This window comes from Corvus hawaiiensis, chromosome 4 (assembly GCF_020740725.1).
Source record: "Corvus hawaiiensis isolate bCorHaw1 chromosome 4, bCorHaw1.pri.cur, whole genome shotgun sequence".
In the NCBI taxonomy this organism is placed as follows: domain Eukaryota; kingdom Metazoa; phylum Chordata; class Aves; order Passeriformes; family Corvidae; genus Corvus; species Corvus hawaiiensis.
In genome coordinates this window covers 78,034,234-78,060,937 of record NC_063216.1, presented here as the reverse complement: position 1 = coordinate 78,060,937, position 26,704 = coordinate 78,034,234, and the positions used below count along the sequence as shown (strand labels likewise).

General features: G+C 43.4%; 1 protein-coding gene across 3 annotated transcripts in view; it reads right to left on the bottom strand.

Moving 5' to 3' along the window:
* EXOC4 (exocyst complex component 4) overlaps positions 1 to 26,704 on the bottom strand; it is a 292,928-nt gene that overhangs the window by 254,816 nt on the left and 11,408 nt on the right. For 2 of the 3 annotated variants that reach the window (XM_048301012.1, XM_048301015.1), the window contains exons 2-5: positions 21,479 to 21,668; positions 17,767 to 17,961; positions 4,942 to 5,126; positions 3,378 to 3,487 (exon numbers count right to left, since the gene is read on the bottom strand). In XM_048301012.1, the coding sequence (XP_048156969.1) occupies positions 3,378 to 3,487; positions 4,942 to 5,126; positions 17,767 to 17,961; positions 21,479 to 21,668 (680 nt within the window). The remainder of the gene's footprint in view (positions 1 to 3,377; positions 3,488 to 4,941; positions 5,127 to 17,766; positions 17,962 to 21,478; positions 21,669 to 26,704) is intronic. The other variant, XM_048301013.1, reaches the window with a different exon arrangement.

The window sequence follows — 26,704 nt, the reverse complement described above, 5'->3', positions numbered from 1 at the left end:
TTAAACCCCTAAAAGCTGAACCATGTGCACCACTGATTCCCCCACCTCTGGAGTCCCAGAGGAGGGAGCTTCCCTGATCCCTGCTGTGATGATGCCCTACAAAAACATCTGTTCCAGTTGGAATTCATTTGCTCAGTGTTGTCTTTTCCCAAGGAACCAACCTGCTGCAAGCAGTTTTTTAATAGCTCCAGTCTGATCCCCAAAAAGCCAACTTTGGGAACTCATTTAAGCAAAGCAGCTGAAAAAAAGGCTCTTGGGTCTTGTTTTTCATTCCAGTGAACGGCCAAAATTTGCTGCTCCTCATTACTGAAGGTTTCATTATCCACGGGCTTTTATGGGAATCTAGTAAAATTTAATGTACTATTTTCCATGATCTATGTCCTTCTGGTGATATCCTTTGTACCTTCAATCCTTCCAGAGAAAAGCACAGGAGTTCCTGGTGGCCCAAAGGCGTAATTTCAGATTTGAAGGAACATCACTTGCTAATTCCTGGTGCTGAATCCTTGTTCTGACCCGTGCATGGAGCAACAAAGGGGCAGCTCCTGCAGAAACGGGTCCTTGAAGATTTTGGGAATGTTCTGCTCTGCTTTGCTACCAAATCCAAAAGAAAGCCACTTCAAAATCCTCCTAATCAATAAAAGCATGAAAATCAAGTCTCCATATAAAAATATAAGCGCACTGTAGGCAAATATCTGATGTTGGACTGCACACAGAACAATGGATGAAATTATACAGAAACAGCAATTATGTGTTACTCTCCTGGCTTTCACCACATGGATCTAAAATCTCCTTGATTTTTTTTTTCCCCTTTCCCTCCTCCAAACACATCCCCAGATCATTAAATTTTAAGAACAAATGATAAAGGCAAATCAGCCAGCTGGTGTCAGATCCTCAGGTGAGGTTCATAAGAAGAAAAGAAATCTTCTGAAGATTTACTGAGCTCGTTTGAAGTAGAAGCACCTGTGACTATGAGGTAGCACAATGGCATGTTTTAGATTCACCTTGAGAATTGGACATTCCAAGCTCTGGCTCCTGCAGGGATTTTGCAGGAGCAGGTTTGAAGGTATCCAAATGTTGTCACCTACACAGAAGTCCCTGGTTCTTGAAGAAAGAGAGCCAGGAGCAGTACCTGGACCTGACCTTAGGACCACCACACTGCCTGGCCCTTGAAACTCCATTTTTCTCCCAGTGCTCAAAACCAAAATATCCCTGAAATAAATTAACAATTCAGCATAAAATCTACATATGCCACCCACAGCAGTATTTATTGTCACTACCAGCTCATCCTCTGCTGGATTTCTAAGAAGTATTATCCCAAATTTCCCAGGAAAAGGCATTTTTGTGGTTGCTGTGAATCAGGCGAGCACATGTTAGAGTTCCAGGAAGAGCCTGGCAAAGCAGGAACCTTCCAAAATACCCTTCGGAGTACAGAAAGTTCAAGCAGAGAAATATAATTTAAAAGTGAATTTATTTCTCTGAACTGGCATGAAGGGAAAGTGTTACTGGTGAACTGCCACATCTCCAATCCTCAGGTGAGCATTACTGAAGGGTTTGTTTATTTTATGTGTGGCAGGAACAGCTTTAATTTCCTTATAAAGATTCTACAGCACAAAGTAACCTCTCCTCCGGGAAGGGAGTGCAGGAAGGACTCCAAATTTTGGCATTTTTGCTGGGATGGGATGAATGAGCGAGTGCTTTAGAATGACATCCATTAATATGCACAGCCACTTTGGTTTATCAATAAAAAGCCAAAGAACTTAAGAGATTAAAGGTAGAAACAGCTTTTCTTATGCATACACATAAGTTTTAAATTCTCTGGTACTTGTGCAGTCCTGGAAAAGGCTACTTTTAAATAAAATTACACTGAAAAAATCTACATAAGTACATTGTGCACTTGAAGCAGAACCATATGCATATTTCATGCTGATCAAATGTTTTCTGTTAGAATCCACATCTTTGCCAGGCTGAGGGACACTTGCCCAGCACTTCACTGAGTGATAGATACAGAGCACAAGGAGGAGCCAAGGAAGAGATTTTCTGGTGCGTTGGGTGTGAAGAGCAAGAGGAGATCTGCAAAAACAGGATCATAAGGGGCATCTCCTGCTCTATTCCCCATCAGCTCCATGACTTCAGACCTTTTGGGTTTTTTACTCTAGAGAGGACCAATATTTTAGGGGGGAAAATAGCAGACACTCTACAAATCATTATAAAAGAAGTATTTTAACATGTAGAGGGACTGGAAGTAGATGGTCTTTTAGGTGCCTTCCAACCCAAACCATTCTATTTCCAGTAGTAAAGCTGGGATTCATGTTTTTGTGGTTTATTTTCTCAATTCCTCAAAATCCTGTGATCTTTTGTAGGAAAACTGAACTGAACTTCTCCCTGATCACAGAGTAGAACAGGAATGCTGAAGTTTTTCCCTCAGAACTTTCATACGGTTCTTCTCTTCCAGCTTTCGAGTGACCAAGCTGCAGTTTCCAGCTCTGAAAGTTTGTGACTCCTCACAAACCTCCAGGACACAGAAGAACAGCCCCAGGCTCCAAGAGCAGCCAGCCTGGCAGGAGCAGAGCTGAAGAACAAAGCCCCTACAGGAGCGGAAGATAAGAGTAATCAAATGGAACAATCTCTGAGGCAACTTCGACAGAACTAGAAACGAAAGGACAAAGGGATTAATAAGGCTGAGAAGAGAAGGAAAGAGTCTCTGCATTTGAGGAATACTGAAATAATCAGGTTTGAAAGGGGGGAAGAGGCTGTAGGTCACTTCTGTATTATTCATCAAGGACAACCTCACTTATTAATCTTCTGAAACAATACAAAGATTAATTTCCCCTCTCTGCAGCCCTTGCAAAGCCTCTGACAAAAGCACCAGAGAAAGAGTTTTCCTCAGTGTTTGCTGCAGTAACACAAATAAAAGATCAGCCCCAGATTATTCCTGTGTACAGACAGACCTTTACTCAAAGTTACAAAGCTCCCACATGGAAAAGATTTGACCTTTTGGCTCCAACACAATAAAAAAACTTCAGTAATATCTACACAAACCTGGCTGCCTGCAGTAAATAATGTTGAGGAAATCTCCACACGGAATGAACCCACTGCAAATCTCTGCTACTCAAGATATCAAGAACACAATCAAGGTGAGAACAGGCACAGAAAACTGAAGCTGGTGGGGGTTAGGAGAGGCAAAAGATGATTTTCCAAGAGAAAAAAAAAAAGCAAGTTCTGCCTCTGGACACAACACCCCCTCGTTTTGTGACACTGCACCAATTGCTTCCCAAGTTTTTGTCTCCCCTGAGCCACGAGGGGATGATTTGCCTCCTCCTACTCCAGCAAAATCAGCTGAAGATCTACAAATGAATATATATGGCTGAAATACTCACTGCTGGAGCTTCCAGGAGTGCTGAACTGGGAAGTCTCAAGGAATTTCCGAGGTGTAGATAAATTAGTGACATCCATCAGAGGCACAGGAGAGGCATCTTTCACAAGGGACCTGTGTGAGGGGAGAGAATTAAAGCAAGCAGTTGATTATTATTTACAGTCTTTGCTCACAACAAATAATCCACCTACTCCTTACATTTTAAGCCTAAGAAATAGATGTGCCCATTTCCATGCCTTCTGTTAACTTAATCCTCCAAACTTCTTTACTCCCACCAGAAACCCTCTTCCCTGCCCTTCACATTCCTGCTGGGAGCACACCTATGTGCATCCCTTCCCAAATGAACCTCCTCACTCAGAAATGAAAAGATTTTCCACTTGGCCATTTTCATCATAAATTCACATTGTAGTAATTGCCAAAAATGTGTCACACTGTCCCAGCTGCTGGACATGGCAGGGGGACACAAGCAAGAAATCATTTTTAGGAGAAAGAAATGAGGAAGTCTCCTACAGTGGAGCTCAGGATGTTTGCTTAGAGGCCAAAATGCTCACAGAAACCTGCAAAAACAAGGGTTAGGCTTGGTGTCCCACAGAAGAATCACCCAAAACAACAAGCCACCCTTGCTGCAAGAGTTCCTGTTATCAAATACCCACAAAGTGCAACAGGGAATGTGAGAAAAGAGAACCCAGATCAAGAGAAAGGCAGCCAAACAAAAGTGCAGTTAATTAGCAGTCCCCCAGTCTGAGTACACCAAAGCTTTGTGGCTGTTTTTAATTAACGAGATGAGTAAGGAAGAGACTGATGACTTACTAGCAGTCCTCCTTCCTAGAAATTCCAATTTCAATCAATCCTTTATTTTAAACATTCATTTAATGCAACTGACCATCTTGCATTTTTGGCAGGCAGAGTTTTATTCCTTGTCACAATAAAATGCTCATTTCTCTTTTCTCTGCATCTCTATCAAGTGCTGGCTCCATCTCTCCTACTCTGCAAAAATTATCTCCCAGCACCGTGTCTCTCTTTTCCAGCCACCTTCTTCCTTCCCTCCAACAATTCAAATTTAGAATTTGCAAAATCAGGGAAAAATAGCCTATAATTGAATTTCCACTGACTACAGGCACCAACCAGGTAAGAAGTTTCAACACCTTTAAAACACCTTGGAAACACATCAAAACCAAGACATTTCAGCTCAGAGACTTCAATACTGTGGCCTCCATCTCATCACCTTATGGGTGGTTGGAAGGCTTTTAAAACTTGGTTATTTCTTAGAAAATGAGCAGGTTTTCCTTGACCTGAGCCTCATGATCATAACATTTGTAGGAAAGGGATAACATCAGGCATGGGAAAGAATGCCCAAAGGAGCTGTGGGAAGCAGCAAAACCCCGAGAGAAGCACCGAGAAAAGCCAAAGAACGCGAACAGGCTCGAAGGTGCATCAACAAATCTTGAGTTTTCCTGCTCTCCACAGCCACAATCCTGAGGGATTTCCACGCCAGAAGTGCAAGGCTGGGGTGCAAGCTGCTGTCTCTGTGCCATGTTTGTGGCTGGGAACAGGGAGTGCTGTCCCACCCGAGCCTGGCTCTGTCCTTGCTGCGCTGCCCCACGCGGTTGGTGGATTTGATGTAGAGGTGCCGGTGCAATTCGTCGATCAGCACCAGGTGCAGGTTCATCTTCTTGCTGTGCAGCTCCAGCCTCAGGTCACTCAGCCCCTCCACCTGCAGGAGGGGACCCTCCAAGGAATCCACTGCTGACACCTGGGGGGGCAAACAGGGGATAACTTTTAGACATCAATTCTTTCAAACCTCACCGTCAATTCAATCAACTCTTGCAATTTTCCTCTTGTTTTAGGGGTTTGTCTGAATACCAGGATGATTCTATGCTTAAAACCCTTCTAAAGAAGAAAATCTTGAAGTAATATTTCTTTATGTCTATTCCCAAACGAATTATATAGAAGGGTCCAACATCCAAATAATTCAGATTTAATGCGCAGCCTTCAAATGTTTTGAGCATATGCAAAAAACAAGTCAGCGAAAGCACAGTTCTTTAATAAAAATCAAAGCATGGTTTATCCCCAAATAAGAGGATTATTTAGTAGAAAAGTGTTAGAATAAGATAGTGACAATGATGTTTGATGGTTGTTATTCTTTCCATTACAGAAACACCAAAAATACCCATTATTCCTAATTCTACAAATGGGGACAAAACGCCTTAAATTTAATTTGCTTAAAGTCATGACAAAAAAGCTTGGGAGGCCTCATTCTTTAGGCTGCACAAGGGTTACGTCCTGTGGCTACACCATCTGAGTATCTGAAATAATGACCAGCTGACATCCCATGAGCACTAAAACGAGGCTCAATTGCCTTTTCTATCCTAAAAACAAACATGGACAAAACCCAAGCATGGACAAAACCCACCAGGAATGACAAACTGGTGCCTAAAAGTGACACCCTCACTTGTGCATCCCTCCCAGTTTGGATGGGTTTCTATTTAACAGCGATTTCCAGTTGCTAATAAATAACTAAAGGCATCCCTCTGCAGCTTCCAAACTCTCAGTGCTGATGTTGTAAGAAACTGGCAATAGCGTGTTTGGTATGCAGAGTTTTAAAATAAAATTTAAAAACCCATTCCCTGCTAACTGAGGATGCTGTCAGTGAAATAAGACATTTGCTTGCACTTCAGGATCTCGGTTCGGAACAAACCTGTCAGCCAAACATTAAAAATTAAAAGCAAAGATACAGCGAGCAGACAGCCCAGCCAAGGGCTGCTCCCTCAGTACCAGTAAATATTAACTCTGCTGAAAGAACATCCATCACCAGTGTATTCCTCTGCTGGCCTCCAACTCCAGCAAAAAACTGGAATATCCATGGGACATCCAAGCTTTTAAAATTCATTTTTAAATCTCCTCACTTGCCACACAACACTGTCCATCCTCCTCCTTCCCAGTATCCATCTGGGAACAGTCAGGGAAGTTTGGCCATCACACACCACAAAACCACCCCGAAGATGAAGGGAAAACCCAAATTCCTTCTCCCCAGAGGAGGCGGCAGAGCACACACAAGGGGAGCAGCTCAGCAGGCACCACGTGGGAAACTCTGGCAGGAGTGGAAGTGTTAATTCTTCCCTTCCTCCTTTGGCAGGTGGAGCTGTCCCCCCAATCTTCCCATTCCAAAAGCACTTGAACCCCCCCAAAATCGCTTTGGGGAGCTGCTACTGCCCTGGGAGCTGTGCCAAAAATCCCACCAGAGCAAGGAGAAGGAGCAGGAGCAACACTGGGAAGCCGAGAGATGAAAAAGCAGCCAGAGAAGAAGTGAAATCAAGAGTGAAGTGACACTAAAAAACTTCCAAGACATCCAGGAAAAGTTTTCTCTGAAACGCAAGGAAGGGGAATTGAAACTTTCCACTCGGATCTTTCAGCTCTGGTTTTGTCTTGCCAGTTCCTAAAGAGTTCACTGCTCACAGAAAATAATTATTAAGGCCAAAATACAGCTCCAAAGCACATCTTTTAAGGAAAAAAATGGAATAATCAACCCTTTATTACACATAGGAAAAAAAAAGGTTCAATCCATGTTCATGGAAATCAAAGGAAGGTCTCCAGTTGGTTTAGATGGCAACAAATATAAAAATTATGTTAAAAAACTAACCAAACGTTTTTCCTTTCTGCAGCTTTGCTTCCAGATAGATGATTTAGGTCCTGGCAACAAAGCAGCACCCAAGATTCTATTCCAGAATAAAAAAATATGAGATTAAAACCTTTGTGTGCTGGATAAGGCACCCCAGAACAGAGTAAGCAACCAAAAGGAAGCAAAGACACCAATAAAAAAATGCACAAAATTAAATATGCAGTAAAGGCAGATCAGTAATGGAACTTTAGAAGAAACTTTTTTGTCTTTATGCCCCCACTCAGCTCCTAACACACCAAAACTTGGATTATGCAAGAGATGCCAATCAGCTTTCCCTGGTTTTTAACACTCCCATCACCTGCTAGGTGCATCCAAAAGGAGTAAAAGATGTGGAATTGGATAGAGAGGGGAAGAGTTATCCAGCAAGCCTCCAGTTAATATCGATGATGGAAAAGCAGCCCAAGAAAACCTGGAAATGAGATGTACAGAAGAACTGCAAGTGGTTCAAGGGTCCAGAAAAAGCAGCTGATGGTCCTTCCTGGCTTTTTTTTTCCACACACACGGCTCAGTTAAATGGAAATAAGGTGACTTTTGTTTGTTTTTCTGCAGGGAGATCATGGCATTGTGTTGGACTAGCTGGACACAAAGGTAATTACAGGTAAAAGAGCTCCCCCACGTTATTCTTTTGGCAGGGGCTGGGGTGTAGAGAAGAGCCACAGTAACACAAAACAGCTGGAAAGAGAATCGACAACAAACAAATTGTTATTCTTCTGGAAAATCTGCTTTACGATGAGCAAATTGGACCAAAAGAATGGGCAGTCCCCACCAGCACCTCCTTCAATTCTTTAATTCAGCTCTCTCACCCATTGAAAGCTGCTCATGAACACACAGTAACTGTAATTTAGTCAAACACTAATTAAAATATTGGCCTGGATTACCAGGGAATTTGGCTTAGATGATCTGATAGTAATTTGTGATGTGCAAATCTTCTTATCTCTCTCTACTTATTAGTACCTACAATAAGTAAAGACCCTTTAGGAAACAGAGACAAAACAAGCCTGAAAAAAGAGCTGTGCTTTGTATAAGCTAAAAATCGCAAGTTTATAGAAAATAACTGTGGCACCAGCACCATTAGGCAGCTTGTTTAAAGGTCACAGGCAGTTTATAGCAGAGCTTAATTGCCTTAAAAAGAAAACACAGCTAAACACTTGCTTAGTGTACCAGGCAATTTGGAGGGGTTTAATTTAGCATTTTACAACAAACGAGAACCTAAGTGCTAACAAGGTATTTGTCAAAATTCTTTCTTTCCTGACTCCAGCCAAAGTTTTCCAATCTGCTTGCAGTGAAATCTATTTATTCCCTCAAAGGTTCTGTGGAACCCCCCCAGGCCTGGAAGTGAGCAGAGATAAAGTGAAAACTCTCAATTAGATGCTTTTTTGCAGGGAGGGGAAAAAAACCCAAAATAATGATAGAATAATCAAATCATGGAATGGTTTGGGTAGGAAGGGACATTAAAAATCAAACAGCTCCCATGGGCAGGGACACCTTCCACTATCCCAGGCTGCTCCAAGCTGCATCCAGCCTGGCCTTGGACACTTCCAGGGATGAGGAATCCACAACTTCTCTGGGCAACCTGCACCAGGGCCTTGCCACCCTCACAGGGAAGAATTCCTTCCTAAATTATGGTTGTTCAGACTAGAAAACCAAATCCTTTCTGGCTGGGAAACCAGTCTGTTCTGAATTTAGACAACAGATATGGAAACATGAACAAGCAACAGAGAAAAGGTTAAAAGAAAACAACGTGGTGGGTCATAATTCAAGATAAAAAAAAAAAGTCGTACACAAACACAATCTGACAAAAGGGAAAAGCTGAGCCCTCGGAATAAAAGAGTAAAATAAATAAACAACAACCCAGAAGGTTCCAGCTGCCTCGCTGGCGAATACAACAATGCTGACATTTGAAAGGAGAATTGATCTGCTGCTTTTACAAGGGACTCACTTTCACAAGGTACAGGAAAGGAAAATGACTAAAAACCAGCTTAAATAAGTGTAGGCAGATCTAAGCAAGCAGGTCACTGAATTCCATTTGCACCTGACGTGCAGGAGATAAGGACTGAGCCTGGAAACTGCTGTGGAACAGGAAAAGTCCTCACAAGCAGCTTTTGGGACTCGGCAGTGGGCAAAAAGACAGAACACCCACAAATGCTGATCCCTCTCTTCCCTGGGAGGGTGGGGAGCCCCTGGATCCCTGGAAGTGTCCAAGGCCAGGCTGGACAGGGCTTGGAGCAACCCTGGGATGGTGGAAGGTGTCCCTGCCCATGGGAACTGGGTGATCTTTCAGGTCCCTTCCAACCCAAACTGGGGAACCAAAGTGCAGTGAGAGAGGCAGGATGGCAGCAAGAAACACTCACAGGTGACACCGGATTTCTGTGCCACCCACTGCCTCAGCACAGGAGCTGTGACAGACTGAGCAAAAGCCATGGGAAAAGCAACTTGAGAAAAAGGAGGGGAATAAAGCTGCTGGACTCGAATTGTACCTGGAGAGCAGTGAGAAAACGTTTACTTCAGCGGGGTTTGTTTGTGTTCTCTATTCTTCCCCACCTCAAGACCCAAATCACTCCTAAGTTTGTGGTAATTAGCAATAAAATAAGCAAGGAATTCCTGAAGTTGAGGCTGTTCTTCTTGTAAAATTCCCACATTTTCAGTTGACAATGGAGGGAATCACAGAATGTCCCGAGTTGGAAGGGACCCACAAAAATCATTGAGTCCAATTATGAGGACAACACCCAAAAACCAGAAGCCCATGAAGCACTTGGAGCCTCCACTGCTGGAAGCACTTAATGAGTAACTGATTAAAGCTGCTTTACGCTGAATTTGTATCTTTTCATTCCGAGCTTGACAAATTCTATCGTCAATTCCAAGGTTTATCAAGGCTGTGCTTCAGCTGCAGATTTGTTGCAGTATTTTGGTTGCAAGGTGAATGAAGATGAAGCTGAAAAGTGATGGCCTTTGAGGATGGGCCAGCCAAATAACAGGATACATGGAAAACTTGTGCGTAGAAGAGGAAATCCAAACGTTGGGAATTGTCTGCTACCAAATTGCCACAGCACGGAGTGAGGTGGCATCGAGACAAATCGGTGAACAGGAATTAGTTAAGGAAAAAACCACCCTGGTGATCCTAAAGGAGGGAGTCTCCAGCAAAAATCATGGAAAACAGGAAAAGCCCAGAGATATTCCTGACTGCCACTGCCTCCTTCTCCCTAAAAACAGGAAAAGGAGCAAAGGTGCCTAGGACATGAGGATTGATGAGCAGCTGATGGACAGTGCTGGGTGTTGATGAACACAAGGGATATTCAGGTGAGGGAAAAGATTGCTCCCAGTTTTTCTCACTGCTCTCCAGGTACCATTTGAGTCCAACAGCTGTATTCCCCTCCTTTTTCTCAAAGGATCACCTTTCAGGTGAAGGAAAAAATTGCTCCCAATTTTGTTTACCTTTAAGAATCATTTAAAAATCAAGAAGCAAAAAGCAAACAAAGAGCTCTGAAAGATGATGACGGTTCCTTTGCAACATTTTGGGAAGAGCTGAGCTCACTCCCCTTCATGGCATCATGACCAAACGATGCACAAAAAGGGGAGGACTGACACAGATGACTGAAGCTGAGATGGAGAGAGTTTTGGAAGACCAGTTTGAAAGATTCTGAGCTGCACACACACAAAAAAGTGCTCAGTTTGCAGGAAAACAGCTCATCCTGGGACAAGCAAACTGATCTGATGGGGGAAGGAGAGGAAAAAATGTACAAACAGAAGTCAAAGGGTTATTTTGGGCAAACCTGTTCTGAAACACCTTAACACAAAGGACAAACGGCTTTTATTTTGCTGAAGTGTTCCAATGGCAGTGACCAAACACTGTTTTCCCTCTGCCAACTTTTAAATATTTATAAAATTATGTTCCTCACTTGCTGTCCTTTCCTCCAGCTACAGAAATTTAATTCTTTTGCATTTGCCTCAGTCACCCATCAATCATTCTCCTTCTTCCTCCACTCGCTGTAATTCATCAATGTCTTTCTAGCAACAAAGTGCTGGAACCAAAAGTGGTGCTGAAGAAAGAGAGGGGCTATAAACAAGAGGTTTATCCAACTGCTCACTTGGACCTGAACACAAATTCTGCAATTTCTGCACCAGTATGGACAAATGACTTCCCTGAAATGGTAGAATTATCTACTGGCATCACAAAATTACCCAAGACTTTTTCCTTCCACTCCTCATTTCCATTTTCATCCCAAATGTTTCAAATGCTTTGGCAAAAGCTAAATTTATTACACCTTTCCACCAGCTTTAAAGCTGCATTTTCAAAATAATTTAATCAGATTTATCTGGATTATTTTATAGTGTCCCATAACCCTTCAGCAATTTTTCATGGTGTCATTGCAATGTTTTACTGGGGATAAAATTCTGTCTTACACGCCAGAGTTTAAAAAAGAATTCCTGGAAAGACCAGTGATTGCTGGGAAAGCATCCTCTGTATTCCAACTCTGCTCCACCTTCATTACAGGCTGATTTCTCACTTAATGAACTTTCATCAGCTGAAATGAAGGGTTGTTATTAGCAGAGCTAAGAGCCCCCTGATGATGCTCTGGAGAGGCAGCGAGGAGGAGCTGGGGTCAAGCACGTGGCAAAGCAAACGAGGCAGCTTTAGGTACTAAAACTTCATGCAAGAGGACTGCCCTGATAATGCAAATTACAGCAGGAAAAGAATGAGAGCAAGAATTGATAACTATGCCCAGGGGAAAAAACTGTAAGATGTTTCCAAGGGACAGAAACTCCACCTTCTAATGTGTTTAAAACTAGCCTGAAGTTGATAAAAGATAAGCAAAACAGATTTTAGAGGAAAAAATATACAGGAAACAGGTGGAAAGCATTGGACCAATACACCACCAACCCCCCCGGCAGGAAGAACTTACCAGCGTTCTACCAAACTTAACCTGGACAAACCAAATGCCCTCAGATCCTCCTTGTGTGGCCCCAACCTTTCACCAGACACACAAAGCCCATGATTTCTGTGTTTTTGTCAATCACCAGAATATATTCCAGGTGTACCTGTAATTAATTAAATTAACAAAAACCAAAGTGCCTCTTTCTCAGCTGTCCCTCACCCTAACAAATCAGCATGTTTGCCAATCATTGCCAATTAACAGAAACCTCACAGGGAACGAGATACAACCCTGGAGATGGCACTGCTCAAAAGAGAATTTCAAGCAGAGCCAAAATTTAAATTTACCTATAAAAGCATTTCTACAGAATCCCAAACAAACCAAGGTCTCTCATTTCCACCTACTTAATTCCAAAATACAAAACTCTTCCACGGCAGCACGCGAATCCCAGCGCTGCACTAAGGAATGCAGAAACAAAATGAAAGTGTTTTTATTGATTTTTCTTGTTCCAGCTGAAAGGCAGGCAGTAAATAAAATGCAGACTGAGAACTGCATTGTTATTTTTATTTATTTCATTATTCCACGCTACTTAAGGTGTTAAGAACTCTGCTCACTACAAGGCACTTTTAACTGAAAGACTCTCCCTGTGCCATCCTGAGGAAAGCCACAGGCGGCAGCTACAGTCAAGAGATAAAAATGAAACCTCTCAGCCATGCCCAGGGCTACAAACAGCCAACTGTTCCAGGGAGGTGTCGTCACTCCAAAGTCCTTTCCAGAGGATTAACATGGAGTGCACAGAAAAGTGAGGAGTACTGGAGGTTGTTGAGGAGGACAAAGAATCCCAGGATGGTTTGGGTTGGAAGGGACATTAAAGCCCCTCCAGTGCCACCCCTGCCATGGGAAGGGACACCTTCCACTGTCCCAGGCTGCTCCCAGCCCTGTCTGGCCTGGTCTTGGACAATTCCAAGGATGGAGCAGCCACAGCTTCTCTGGGATGAGATGCTCATTATGGCATGAGTAAGAAGAGGGTAAATATTTTGCACACAGAGCAAAAACCTCCCTCAGCTCTGAGAAAACATCCCAGGATTTTAAACCCTTTGCTTGACTCCCTCTTCCCACAGCAAGGGGGGGTTCCTTGTCCTCACTGTTCTCCAGGATATCCCTACCCTTGCTTAATTTCTCCTCTCTCTCCTTTTCCTGTGCCACCTTCATTTGTTTTCCAGAGCAGCTGTAGCTGCCCCTGGATCCCTGGAAGTGTCCAAGGCCAGGCTGGACAGGGCTTGGAGCAGCCTGGGATAGTGGGAGGTGTCCCTGCCCATGGCAGGGGGTGGCACTGGAGAGCTTTAATGTCCCTTCCAACCCAAACCATTCCATGATTTCTGCACAGCATTCCCACTTATCAACACCCCTTCCACTTCTGCCCCTGTTGTCACCCATAAAGTCACCCAGTTGTGTTGTAAAGTCCTACAATTAAAAAACCAAAGCCGCTTTTTTTGTAAAATGCCAAATCTGCAGTGACAAAGTGGTCCGCTCCAAAGAAATCCTGCTGTTATCATTCACATCAGAAAGCAGAGCAAGAGATAATATACTGTTATTATTATTTTTCTGACATTAGAAAACTGAAGTTTAAGTTCTTAACTTTGGGAGAGAAATAAAAGTAGGTGTCGGAGCATTCCCTACTTCTGGAAAAACAACTAGTGTCACTTCAGCTTTGTATTTCCTGGGAAAAAGACATGGGAGAAGGATGTGCCCATGAGGAAAACATGAATTCTTCACTCTAATACAAGGATGGGGGAAGATAAGTGAAGAATAACTAAAGGATTCCATCCTTCCTTCTTTCCACCTTCACTCTTCCTTCTTGTCTTCCTAACAAAAAAAAAAAAAAAAAAAAAAAAAAGAAAATGGAAATAGCAGTGATCCTCCCTCCTATCCCAATTGTCCCCAGTATCCACCCTGCCCCTGCCCTGGCCCAGCCTGAGGCCGTTCCCTCTCTCCTGTCCCTGTTCCCTGGCAGCAGAGCCCGACCCCCCCGGCTGCCCCCTCCTGTCAGGGACTTGTGCAGAGCCACAAGGTCCCCCCCAGAATCCTTTTCTTGTTCTACATTAAACAAAAACCACCCACAAATGGCTGCACGTGCACTCAAATGCCACATAAAAGTGAATATTGCTGTCAGTAATTCAGTGTGTGAAAAAACAGCTCCATTTCAGGAAGAAGTACAAACTCACTATAAAAAAGGCACATAAAAAAATGGAAAATAACTAAAATGCATTCCAGCTCGAACAGGCATTTTATCTGTTCCAGACATTCCCAAATTCTCCAAAGCTTCACAATTCCAAGGATGCGGGAAATGGGTTCTTTTAGACAACCTGCAATGTGCAACTGTAGGACAGCAAACCTGATCCTACTGCCTCTGCTGCTGGAATTATCAAGATGCTGGAGGAACACACAACAGGAACACCTGATATTTGTGTGCTGCTCTGGCTGGATACAGAATCAGAAAGAAAAAAGCTGTCACTTAAAAAAATTTTAGCTTCATACAAATGTAAGCTGTCACAAAGTACCTCTGCATTGTGTTTATCCGACTGGGAAAAGCTGCCAGTCTTTTATTAACAATCTCTGCCTGCATTACTCAGTCACTGCACATTAGAACCAGCAGCTGGAGAGTTTTGAGTGATAATGAAACCTGTAACAAGCCATCCTCAGCCGTCTTTTCCAAACAATAAGGGAATTAAAATTTCAATTTAAATGCAGAGGTTTGAAACACGCTTCAGTGGCAAAATTACTTCAATTAATGTGAGTGGAATACAAAGAGCAGGCTGCAGGAATGGGATGCAGCAGGCTGGAATGATGCCTTTGGAGTGATTGCATCCACCCAGCACAGGGCTGCAAAGGTCTAATTCCGACTGTATGGATCATAAGGCTACAGGAACAACATTAATCAGGGCTGCAATTGCAGGGTGAGTGCTACAAACTCCTTGTCAGATCACTTCGGGCTTTTTCTAAGCCACGAGCAGCTGTTTACCTTGAGGAATGAAACCAAAGGACAGGCAGATCTATGGACACTCTGCCTCCCTGACAGATCAGTAATGATTTTACATAATATTCCTATCATATCAAAGGAGAAGGGAATTATCCCACGGCCAGTGAGTGATTACAACATCACAGCCTTGCAGAGCTGTGTTAACACAAGATGGCAAAAGCCAATGAGCCTGCAGTGATTTTTGGCCAGGAAAAAGCTCCAAATGCAGGTGAATTACTGTTTCTTTATAGAGGCACATTTGTCTTCAAATGAGAATTGCAAGTGTCAATGAGTGGCTGAAATTGAGTGTTCAATTTCCACTTGAGGTTTCTCTGCATTCCTTGATATATATTCAAAAAAAAAAGCCCATGAACTAACAGCTGCTTTTTATATCATTATTATTTGATTTATTAGAAAAGAGTTTTCTATTCTGAAAACAAAAAAACAACTGGAGCAGCAACAGAAATGCTGCAGAAATCTATAAATCAGAGAGATCTGATGATGTCTCTCCCTCACAGCCACAGGCAACTTTACCCAAGCACACATATTTCTATACACATAAGTGTTTATATTTAAAATAAATGCACACAAAATACTGCAAACCAGTGAGATATCAAATACATGGGCTGAAAACCATTTCTAAAGCATAATGTATGAGAAATCCTAAGCAATGTTATATTTCTTCTTACAGCTCCTAGCTTAGATTTCCAATAGGAAACAGATTACTTGACTGGAATTTTGAAAATAATTTTTTTAATTCAAAAAGGAACGCACAAAAAAAAGCCCAAACCAAGCGAACTGGTGCAAAAAGCAGCAACATTTCAACTGATAGTCATGGCAACTCTGAATATTGTGTTTTAATACCTACACTGAACACCCTTAATTTACACCTCTTTTTTTACATCTGACTATTGAAAATATCAGGCAAACACCACACTTTGATGTTCCCATTTCTGGAGCTGCTCAAGGCCAGGTTCGACAGGGCTTGGAGCAACCTGGGACAGTGGGAGGTGTCCCTGCCCGTGGCAGGGGGTGGCACTGGATGAGATTTAAGGTCCCTTCCCACCCAAACCATTCCATGATCCTGTGACTGCAGCAGGGGCGGCACAGGAAAAGAGGAGGAACAGAGAAACAAAAGGAAGGTGATGGCAGAGTGAAACCAGACACGAGGATGAGACAGCAACAACAAAAACCAGGTGGGGTTCCACAGGCCATGGGAGGGTGGGAGGAGGAGACGGGCATCCAGCTGTGGGAAATGTACCAGAGGGAACAAGGTTAGTTTTACAAAGTCATATTTAAGGTAAAAAAAGACAAAGCAAGAGGGAGGAAATTAAAGTTCAAGGTGACAACATGAACATTTCCAGCTCCTTCTCCTCTTGGGTAATGACTTATGAAAAAGAAGTGAAGAGGCACGGCTAAGAGAGACAACAAAGGAGAGTAAAGTGGAAAAAAACCAAAATAAAGCAATGAAACATGGCCTTAAAGGCACTGTCTGGCAAAGAGGAATAAGAAACAGAGGTACTACTTTTGCCTCCACTTTTGAATCACAGAGTGGTTAAGGATGGAAAGGACCTCTAGAGAATATCAAATCCTCCTCCCTGCCCAAGCATGGGCACCTAGAGCCACATCCAGTCTGGACTGGAAAATTTTCCACAGAGGGAGACTTCAAAACCTCTCTGGATCTACAGAGCTTGCACTTGTTCAAGTGTTCAACCAGTCCTACAGTAAAAAAAGGCTGTTTTAGGGTCAAACTATTCCCTGTATTTCAGACTGTGCCCATTCCTCTTCTCCTGTCCGTCCATAGGCACCACTAAGGAGAGTCTGGCTCTGTTTTCTTTGCACCCTCCCATCAGACAGTAATAACCATCAGTAACATCTCCTCGAGGATTCTCTCAGCCTCTCTCCACAATTGAGATGCTCCTTAACCATCCCTGTAATTCCCCACTGGCCTGGATCCAGTAACTCCATCTCTCCTGTACTGGAGAGCCCAGAACTGGACTGAGCACTCCACATGTCAGGATTGAAAAGGGAAAAAACACTCCCTTGATTTTAATTACTAGAAGACAGTTCCAGGAAAGGAAGGACTGGAGCCTGGTGAGGAAATGTGCTTGTTAAGTTTAGAAAAAGAAGAAAAAATTGTTATTAGAGAAGTCCAGGAAACTTCTAACTCCAGCACAAGACTGGAGCTGAAAGGCAAGCTTATAAAAGAGCTGGAACTGAAGAGAAAAAACACTTGAATGAAGGGAGAAAAAGAGACTTAAAAAGAGCTGGAAATAAGCAGAAAGGATCAAGAGCCCTGGTAAAAGAACCACAGAGTCACAAAACGAATTAGGTTGGAAAAGACCTCTGGGATCATCAAGTCCAACCTATGGCAAATCCCAAGCACTGAGTGCCACATCCAGCTATTCCTTGGACACCTCCAGGGGTGGGGACTCCAAACCTCCCTGGGCAGTCCCTTCCAACGCCTAATCTGTGACGAAATTCCTCCTAATGTCCAACCTAAACCTTCAGGTTTTGTCCTCTCATCCACACAATGAGGCAAAACCACCTAAACTGTGCAAGAGTCTCCCCTCTGAATAATGACCAAAGCTGCGAGTGCATTCTGGGGATGGAATAGGAGGGACACAGGACAGCTCCTTGCATAATAAAAAGAGCTTTGAAATAACTGATAAGATTTTAAGAAAGAAGATGATCCGGGCAGATATCTGGAAAATTAATTTTAAAATGAAGCATGAAAGTGCAAAAGAAGGAGATCCTACATGCAGATCAAATGGATAAAGAAGGGAAGGAGGTGGGGCAAAGGGAAGGGGGAGGAAGGCTGTACCAGCATGTCCGTGGCATTGAGGTAGCGCTTGCTGGCCATGCACTGCTCCAGCTTCTGAGGGACCTGCTTGATGTTCTCGATCTCGTCCAGCAGGTTCAGGACGTGCTTGTGCTCGATGCCCTCGATCCACAGTTTGCGCAGCTCGTCCCGCTTGCAGTGCAGCAGCATCTTGCAGGACAGCAGGTTCTCCTTCACCTGCAGCAGCACAGCAAGGGTTAACTACATCTGGCCCTGGCACTGGGAGCCGCCCTTCCCCACGTTTGCCTTATAGGAATTCCAGAAATATCACAGGGCTAGAACCAAATCTAATTTCCTTCATAGTGCTTTGGCTGAGGGGAACTGTAGAGACCCTAAAATCTGAACTTCTTTCCTAGTGAAATGTTCTTTAATACAGGTTTTATACCACCAGTGAAAACTGAACTACAGTACCACAAATGTAATTAAACACCAGATCCTCTTAACCACAACCAAGGCCTGATGTGCCCGTTTCCCAAAAACCAATTCAGGATTTTGGCAAACAGCAAGAATCCAATTTTCAGTGGAAGCAAATAAGCCACCACTAATTTTCCTGCTGCAAACATTTTCCATTTGCCTATTAAATCTTTTGGCACATCATCCTCCTTTCTTCAAGTTTGGTGTCCTTTCCTTGAAACAAGACTAGCTAAGAATAAAACCATTTTCCCAATAACTTGAACAATACTAATTTTTTTGGAAGATTTAATCAGAACATTTATGAGTTCGAATCAGCATTTCCATTATTTATCAAGGCCATTACAAACCCTTTAGTGCTGCCATTCAGCTTGGTCCTGAGCCTCATGCCATCCTCCAAGTGGCAAAATCTCTCATTTTTCCCCCTTCAGGCAACATCAAGTGGTGGTTTTTTTCTCCATTCTCTCTACTCACAGCATTCCCTGCTTTCAGGTTCTCCCCTGCTAAGGTCAGTGTAACCTAGCTTTTCCTGCATAATGCAAATCAACAATCCATATTAAAATGTGGAAGCAATTAGCAGCACAGCTTCACACATTGCTTTCACACCACTCTTTGTTTTGTGATAAGTTATGAATACTTGGGGCCCAACCTTTTCTCAGGCTGAACTCTCACTGAATTACACATGAAGAGAGACACTCAGAAGGAGCCCTTCGATTTATTTTTAAATAATGAGCCTCTAAAGCACTCCACAAATCCCACTTCAGCTGCACTTTCTCCTACCTTGTCCACCTGAAGGCAGTTAAAAAAAAAAAGTGAAAAACACATCAGTGGACCAAAACTGGACACTGATAAATAACAGCTCCATAAAACAGCCTCTGTCCAGAGGCAGGAGAGTTTGAGATTTCAATACTGCACTCCAAAATGTCCTTCTGAAAAGAGGAGCATGGAAAAATCCTCAGCCAACAAAAAAAGCCTCATCTAAGAGCATCATAAAAAGCAGAGGCAAACTAAAACACACACTGAGTTCATTTCACATCTAATCCCTGTTCAGTACATTAATTGGAAATGTTTCACTGACCTGGCACAGCATCATCAGTGGACTGCAGCTACAGAAAACCAAATTAGGTCAGCAAAACAATCATGGGGCCAGAAGGAATCTCACCAGACATTCCTACTGCGGTCCTTGCAAGAAAGATCATCAACTCTATCCACATCTGGGGAGCAGGGGAAGAAATGAACAGCAGATCTTCAAAAAAACCCTCCCCTTGATAGCCCAAATTGGTTCTGCTTCATAATTCAGTTTTACAGAGGCAACACCTCTGTAGCTGAACTCAAAACTAAACCCTTCCCACCAGGAATTCGCACAAGAATTGACTACAAAAGGCAAATCCACAGAAGGATCTGGAATTTCTATCACTTGTACAATTCCTATTGCAAGAACTCCCACGTGACCACCCACCTTGCACAGAGGGGACACGAAGAGCAAGCCTGGGAAGGTAACACAGATTGATGACAAACCAGATCTGCAGCCTCCTGTGAGATTAGGTCAAACCCACTTCAGTACATATTGACCAAAACTAATAAGCAAACTTAAATACCAAAGGTCCCTCACTCTCACAGTCATTCCTCTAGGTGGGACCCAAAGGTCACACCACTCTCTGTTTGTTGTGACCTCTGCAAAGCTTCGCACACTGGGTGAAACCAGACCACTGCCTATAGTTGATTTCAAATTTAGCGGAATTGATCTCTGCTTTCAGAGTGCTGAGCTTTGTCCATAAATCCTAGAATGAACTCTTACCCTTGGAAAGCATCAGAATGCTCTCATTGTCTTTGAAAATGTTAAATGAATTTTCAAAGCCCAGAGGGTCAGTATGTAACCCCACAAGGGTAAAAATCTACTGCTCCTAAAGCACTGTGGGGAAAGGTTTTAAGCTGAGATTTCCACAGAGCCAGGAAAAACAAAACAAAGTAAGAAAAATTTGGTGCCTGGTTTGCAAAGTTTAGGTACAGCAAACTGCACAGGAAGTACAAGACAGGAGCCCAAAGAACCCATCTGCTGCTGCAGGGACAGAGCAGCTCAAACAAATCCCCAGCCACGAGTGCCAGAGTTATTTACTGGCACCGTAGCCAAGTGCGAGCACTCAAAATGCAGAAAGATTTGGGGGCACAGAGTTCATGGACATTCACACAACACAGCTGAGCTTCGAAACACCATCAAAATTCGTATTCTGTGAGCAAAAAGCAAGCTGATGAATCACCCAGACTATTCAGGAGGTGGCTGGAGGCCAAGACAGCAAAACATGAAAAGATGAGACGGAAAGGTGTGAGCTCAGCAGCCCTGAAGACTTCAAAAACCTGATAGCAACATGCCCAGACAATAAATGAACAGGGGCACTGCAAAGCTTTGTGCTTCACATCCACCTCTCAGTTTGACTTTTAACTACTTCTGTTCTCAGTGAGATCCTACAGAAAATGCTGCCAGTAAGACACAACTTGCAACAGTGACATTGGGACTGGATGATCCTGTAATGACACAGAGCCACTGGTATTCAGACCTGGCTTAGAATTAGGATCATGCAAAGATGTGGAGTTGAAGGGAACTTAAAAGATCATTTTCTTCCAACCCCCTGCCATGGGCAGGGACACCTCCCACTGTCCCAGGCTGCTCCAAGCCCCAGTGTCCAGCCTGGCCTTGGACACTGCCAGGGATCCAGGGGCAGCCCCAGCTGCTCTGGGAATTCCATTCCAGCCCCTGCCCACCCTCCCAGCCAGCAATTCCCAATTCCCAATCTCCCATCCAGCCCTGCCCTCTGGCACTGGGAAGCCATTCCCTGGCTCCTGTCCCTCCAGGCCTTGTCCCCAGTCCCTCTGCAGCTCTCCTGGAGCCCCTTTAGGCCCTGCAAGGGGCTCGCAGCTCTCCCTGGAGCCTTCCCTTCTCCAGGTGAACATTCCCAGCTCTCCCAGCCTGGCTTCAGAGCAGAGGGGCTCCAGCCCTGGGGGCAGCTCTGGGGCCTCCTCTGGACCTATTCCAACAGGGCTGAACACAGTACTCCAGGTGTGAGTTTAGTGGTAACAGCACTTTCTCAACTCCCTTTTTATTCAGTTCAGAACAATGACAAGAAGCTGGAAAAACGGAGAAACAAAAGCTTAAAACAGGGGCTTGGAGCTTCCATCAGTGGTAAAACCACCAATAAAACACCAGCAGAGAGGAAAATGGGATTTGCAGCTGGAGCAGAGCCTGTGGAGCTGGTACAAACACAGAAACACTCAGGGATGGCCCCACCTGCTTGATCTTGTTGCGGGAGTTGGTGATGCGCTCGGTGATGCTCTGGTAGGTGCGGATGGCCGTGGTCAGCTCCGTGTAGTGCTGCACGATCAGCTCGTCCAGGTCCCGGTCACACTTCTCGTACGCCTCCTCCAGCCGGCCCTTCTCGTTCTCCCTGTCCTCCACGTCATCGCTGGTGGATAAAGTCCTGAGGACACCAAGATGGCAAAAGTTATTTGGAGTTAAGTCTGGTGGAGTTTATTCCAGCGTGTCTGGTGTTCGGCAGAGATCAACGCACTGCAAGAAAATAAAACCCATCAATATTGTGGTTTATTACTCTGCCAGTTTTTAAAGGCTTCAGAGCTTTTTCTTCCCTTTTCAGGGGAAGTTCTCTATTGGTTATCACATTGCCAGGGAGTCATTAATACAGGCACAATGTAGCATATGAAATATCTCCTGATTTATTATTTATAAAAAGCTAGATGGAAAAAAATCTTAACTTTGGTCTTGGGAGTCAGTGCAGCTTGTGCAGTGTTGTAGCTCCCATAATTTACCTACCAAAGGTAAGGGATGTCACAGGCACACAGAGAAGTCCATCACAAACCTATCCAGATCTTCCCACAGTTTTCAAACATACACCATGAACAGTACAGCATGGAAGGATCACGAGCCCTTATTTCCCCTCTTCATCAGCTTTAACCTCTGACTAACACTATCTACTAGGACTTTTTAAACTTTATTTTTTTATTTTGATCAATTAAGATTACAGCAAAACTGCTGACAACTTTGTGAAACTGGACATAGCTCAAAGCTTCTTGATGTCACTCCAAATTTCTGTTCGAGAATCAATGCGATCTCCTTCTCCCTTTGAGGAGAATAAAATCCCAGAATTCCTGATATCCAACCTCACCCTCCCCTGACACAGCTCCATGGACCTTTAAAGTACCTGCACATAACTGAAATAGGGTCCCTCAGGACCTGTCCCTGTCACACAGAGCAGAGATCAGAGCTGCCCCTCCTGAAGAAGCTGCAGCCCCCCACGAGTCTCCCCTCAAAGCAGCTTCTTCCAAAGCATAAATTAATTGCAGCATTTCAAGTTCCATGCTTCATGGTTATCTACAGAAACAGGAATCCTTTCTAATATTATTCTACTCTATGTTAATTCTACTCCCAGACATTTTCAGTTGTGTCTTAAATCAGCTTTTCACAAAAAAAAAAAAATTTAATTATATTTTAGCCAAAGCTCTTTAAAAAGGATCTGAAAAGTAAGAACACTAGATCAGGTTACTCAGGGCCCAAAAAATATAAATTTTAGTGAAAGGCTCCCCGCCCATGGCAGGGGGGTTGGAACCAGACCATTTTCAAGAACCTTCCAATTCAAACCATTCCATGATTCTACAAAGAAAATCACGTGCAAGACTGGCAGAAAGTCATCAAGAGCTCTGGCAGATAAATGCATTTTCTTTGTGAAGAACTGCTTACTTCTGCCAGAAGAATGTTCTTCAGCATGGCTACAATGGACACAAGGAATATCCTCCTCAGGAATTGGCATTTTGTTTGGGTTTGGAGCTGCACAGGATTGCCTGTCCCAGCAGTTAATGAAAACATCCATCCTCTCTAACCTGCGGCACGGATCGCACGAGAAGCGATCCTGTCTGGATAAAGACAAGGGAGCAGCAGAAGCAAATTGGCCCAAAGCACAGACTAGGAAAGTTTGTAGTTTTCATCAAACAAAATTCAATTTCAGAATCCTGGATTTGCCAAAGAATCCATCTGCAGTGTCAGCAGTTGGTTACAAAAGCTGAAGATCTCTCTCCAAAGCTAATCGCTCATGTCAGAGGATGCCACGAGCCTTTCCCAGTGCTCCAGCAAATCCCATCCAGCTCAGGCTTCCTAACAAATTCCAGCCATAGTTTTTAAGCAGATTTATATTGTGTTGCCCAGCCTTTTTGTCTTGTATTTGAATTTAGCTTGTCCTGTCTATAGAAAAATCTATTTTGCTAAAAACACCTGACATTTGCCCACCAAAGCAGAGCTGTTTGTGCAGCCTGAGAGGTCCCTGCAGTTCCTGATCCCAGAAACAGGAGGGGCAGAAGGACAAAGCCAGGAGAGCTGCAAATGAGACACCTTGGAGACCCCGCCAGACTGTTCCTACTGAAATCATACAATGACCATGCACAGTTCTGGTCTCCTCTCACCCTTGAAAGGGCAACTAAACCAAGATGAACAAAAGTTTCAAGCTCAGTCAATTGCCACATTCCAAGATTTCCAGCTGGCTCCGTTGGATGCAGAATAAACACCTGTATTGGGAACATCCTGCTTTTCTTAATTACAGGGTCTGGGAAAATACTGTGGAAACAATCACCACTAAAAATCACCACCACACTCATATTTTGACCAGACAACTCAGTTCTTTCATCTGTTCTGGTTTAAAACATCACAGAATTATTAAGGTTGGAAAAGATCTCTCAGATCATGGAGTCCAACCATTAACCCAGCACTGTCAGGTCCCCATAAAATCATGTCCCCAAGCACCACACCCTACACCAAAAAGGATAAAAAATTCCACACAACAACAAATTTTCCCCAACAGGTTTTTTCTTAGCCTGGCACTCACATGAGTTTGCCTTAAAGACCTGTAGATTATTTCCTTAAAGACAGGGTCAGAGTTTAAATCAAAACCCAAGACCCAAATGAAAAAAACAACAGAGTTTTTTTTCTTTCATTTTACCAAAAACCCCAGCAAGTTTCAGAAATTTAAGGTTTTGGGTTTAGGACTTGGTTATTTCCAGTGATAACGAGTCTGGATTAATCATTTGGATCTTGAAACTACACCTGAATTTCCCATCTAAGTCTCATGGTACAGGAGCCATTTATTTTTCTTGCTCTGCACAAAAAAAAAAAAAAAAAAAAAAAAAAAAAAAAAAAAAAAAAAAGAGAGAGAAAAGCAAGGAATATTTAATATTCCTGAGATTCTGCATGCTCCTGCTAACACTGCAGAAAAGTAAGCCAAGGGCATCTCTGCTTGTTTTAGTCCTATTAAAATGTGTCACAAGGAAGAAGGAAAGTCAACACACTGTTTGTCAAATAGAAAGGATCCAAATTGTTTGGGAAAAGAACTTTGCAGGAAGAACTTTGAAGGGGGAATCACAAAAGAGGACAGGATTATGAAACAATGGTAAATACACATCAGCATTTCAGAACTCCCTGAAAAATAATCAAAACAGAGGACAAACAGAAGGAAAATCAGTTTAGATCCTGAGTAGCAGACGTTGAACTCGGTGGGGATTTCCAGGAGGGATTCCCGAGCAGTTCACTTGTTTTTTTCATTTTGATTTTTTTCCAAATGAGAATCCTCCTCCTCTGTAAGATACCTGGAATTTGTACTTGGCAGCTGGATGGCTGAAGATGCCTGTCTCATTAGCAAGAGCTCACCAGGATTACAGTAATTCCAACTGGCTGTTAGTCTGCTGAGAGACATTTTTGTGCTATGATAAAACAGAAATTCATTGAGCCAAATCTCATTGACTTTTGATTTTACATAGTTAAAAATACAGCTTACACAAATGCAAAATGCTTCATTCACTGGAGTCACTCCCACAGATGGAAGACAGGAGAGAGGAGAAGATGATCAGACACAACCCTGAAATGTTTTTATCATGGGATGTACAGCACATTTCTCAGGAGAAAAAAAATTGAACCTTGTTATTTCCCTGAGGTCACTGAATTGACACTGGAATTAGATTAATAAAATGTCCAATGGGACTATTAATTTCAGTAGAAGTTGATCTGTAGGTCACAAGCATTTTTCATCTCCTATTTCCAGCATCCAACCCAATGAGCAGATGGAATATATGGAAAGACTTTTTCAGGAGTCCTGAAGCCCTGTCATTGTGGAAGAGCCCAAAGCCTTCAACTGCTTCCTCCAACAGCCCATATCAAGGCCAGGAACAGCTCATTTCCGAAGGTAAATACACAGGAAAACTTATTCACATTTATATATATTTATATACATAACTGCCAGTTCTACCACTTTTGCACGAGGCTGCACCTCCCTAAAAAAACTGAATGAACTCCAAGCTCTCCAAGAATCTTCCTGCCTCAGCACCTCAGGTGAAGGGACAAAGTGCCACCAGCAGGACCCAGAAGGAAGTTTGAATTTACTCCCACCTGTCCTCTTAAAGCAGCTGCACAGACTGTAGCCATCAAAAGCAAAAGGGTAATTCATTTTTTAGTGAAGAGAAACGCAAGATTTTGGATTTATGTTCTTACTATAAAAGCTCAACAAGGTATTTGGAAGCAGTTGAAAAACCCACTTGTGGCATTAAAGATTTTTTTTCCCTCCACAGATCTCAGAGTCTCAAAATTTTCCTCTGAGGAGCAAAATGAAATGCTTCTCTCTGTAAAACAGTCAGGAGTTTTGAGAAGACAGGCTGGGAGAGCTGGGGGTGCTCACCTGGAGAAGAGAAGGATGCAGGGAGAGCTGAGAGCCCCTTGCAGGGCCTAAAGGGGCTCCAGGAGAGCTGCAGAGGGACTGAGGACAAGGCCTGGAGGGACAGGAGCCAGGGAATGGCTTCCCAGTGCCAGAGGGCAGGGCTGGATGGGAGATTGGGAATTGGGAATTGCTGGCTGGGAGGGTGGGCAGGGGCTGGAATGGAATTCCCACAGCAGCTGGGGCTGCCCCTGGATCCCTGGCAGTGCCCAAGGCCAGGCTGGATGGGGCTTGGCAGCCTGGGACAGTGGGAGGTGTCCCTGCCCATGGGAACTGGATTGTTTTTAAGGTCCCTTTCAAACCCAGCTGTTCTGTGATTTTTTAAGGAAGTCACACCATGTCTCACTTTTATAATGCATAAAACTGTGGTGTGTATTTACCACAGAAATACAAACAGAGCTTCAAAAATGCGATACATTCAGCAGGGACAAAAGAGATTTATCTCTACAAACCAGTGTAATTCTTCTGGTCCCAGCAACATCTAACACCAGCCACTCCACACGCTCTGAAGGAAGTTATTTCACATTACAGGCAGCGTTGGATATTTCTTTGTCCTTTGACAAATCAATGCTTTCCATAGATCTGGCCCAGATGTGTATGTGCCCAATGAACAGCTACCACCCAGTCTCATCTAAAATTACTCCCACACTGTGATGCATTAATTTGGGAAGGAAAGGAAGAAAAAGGAAACTCTCCAGCATTCAAACAACACAAGAGAACAACAGGCAGATGCTGTAAAAGGACAGAAAATA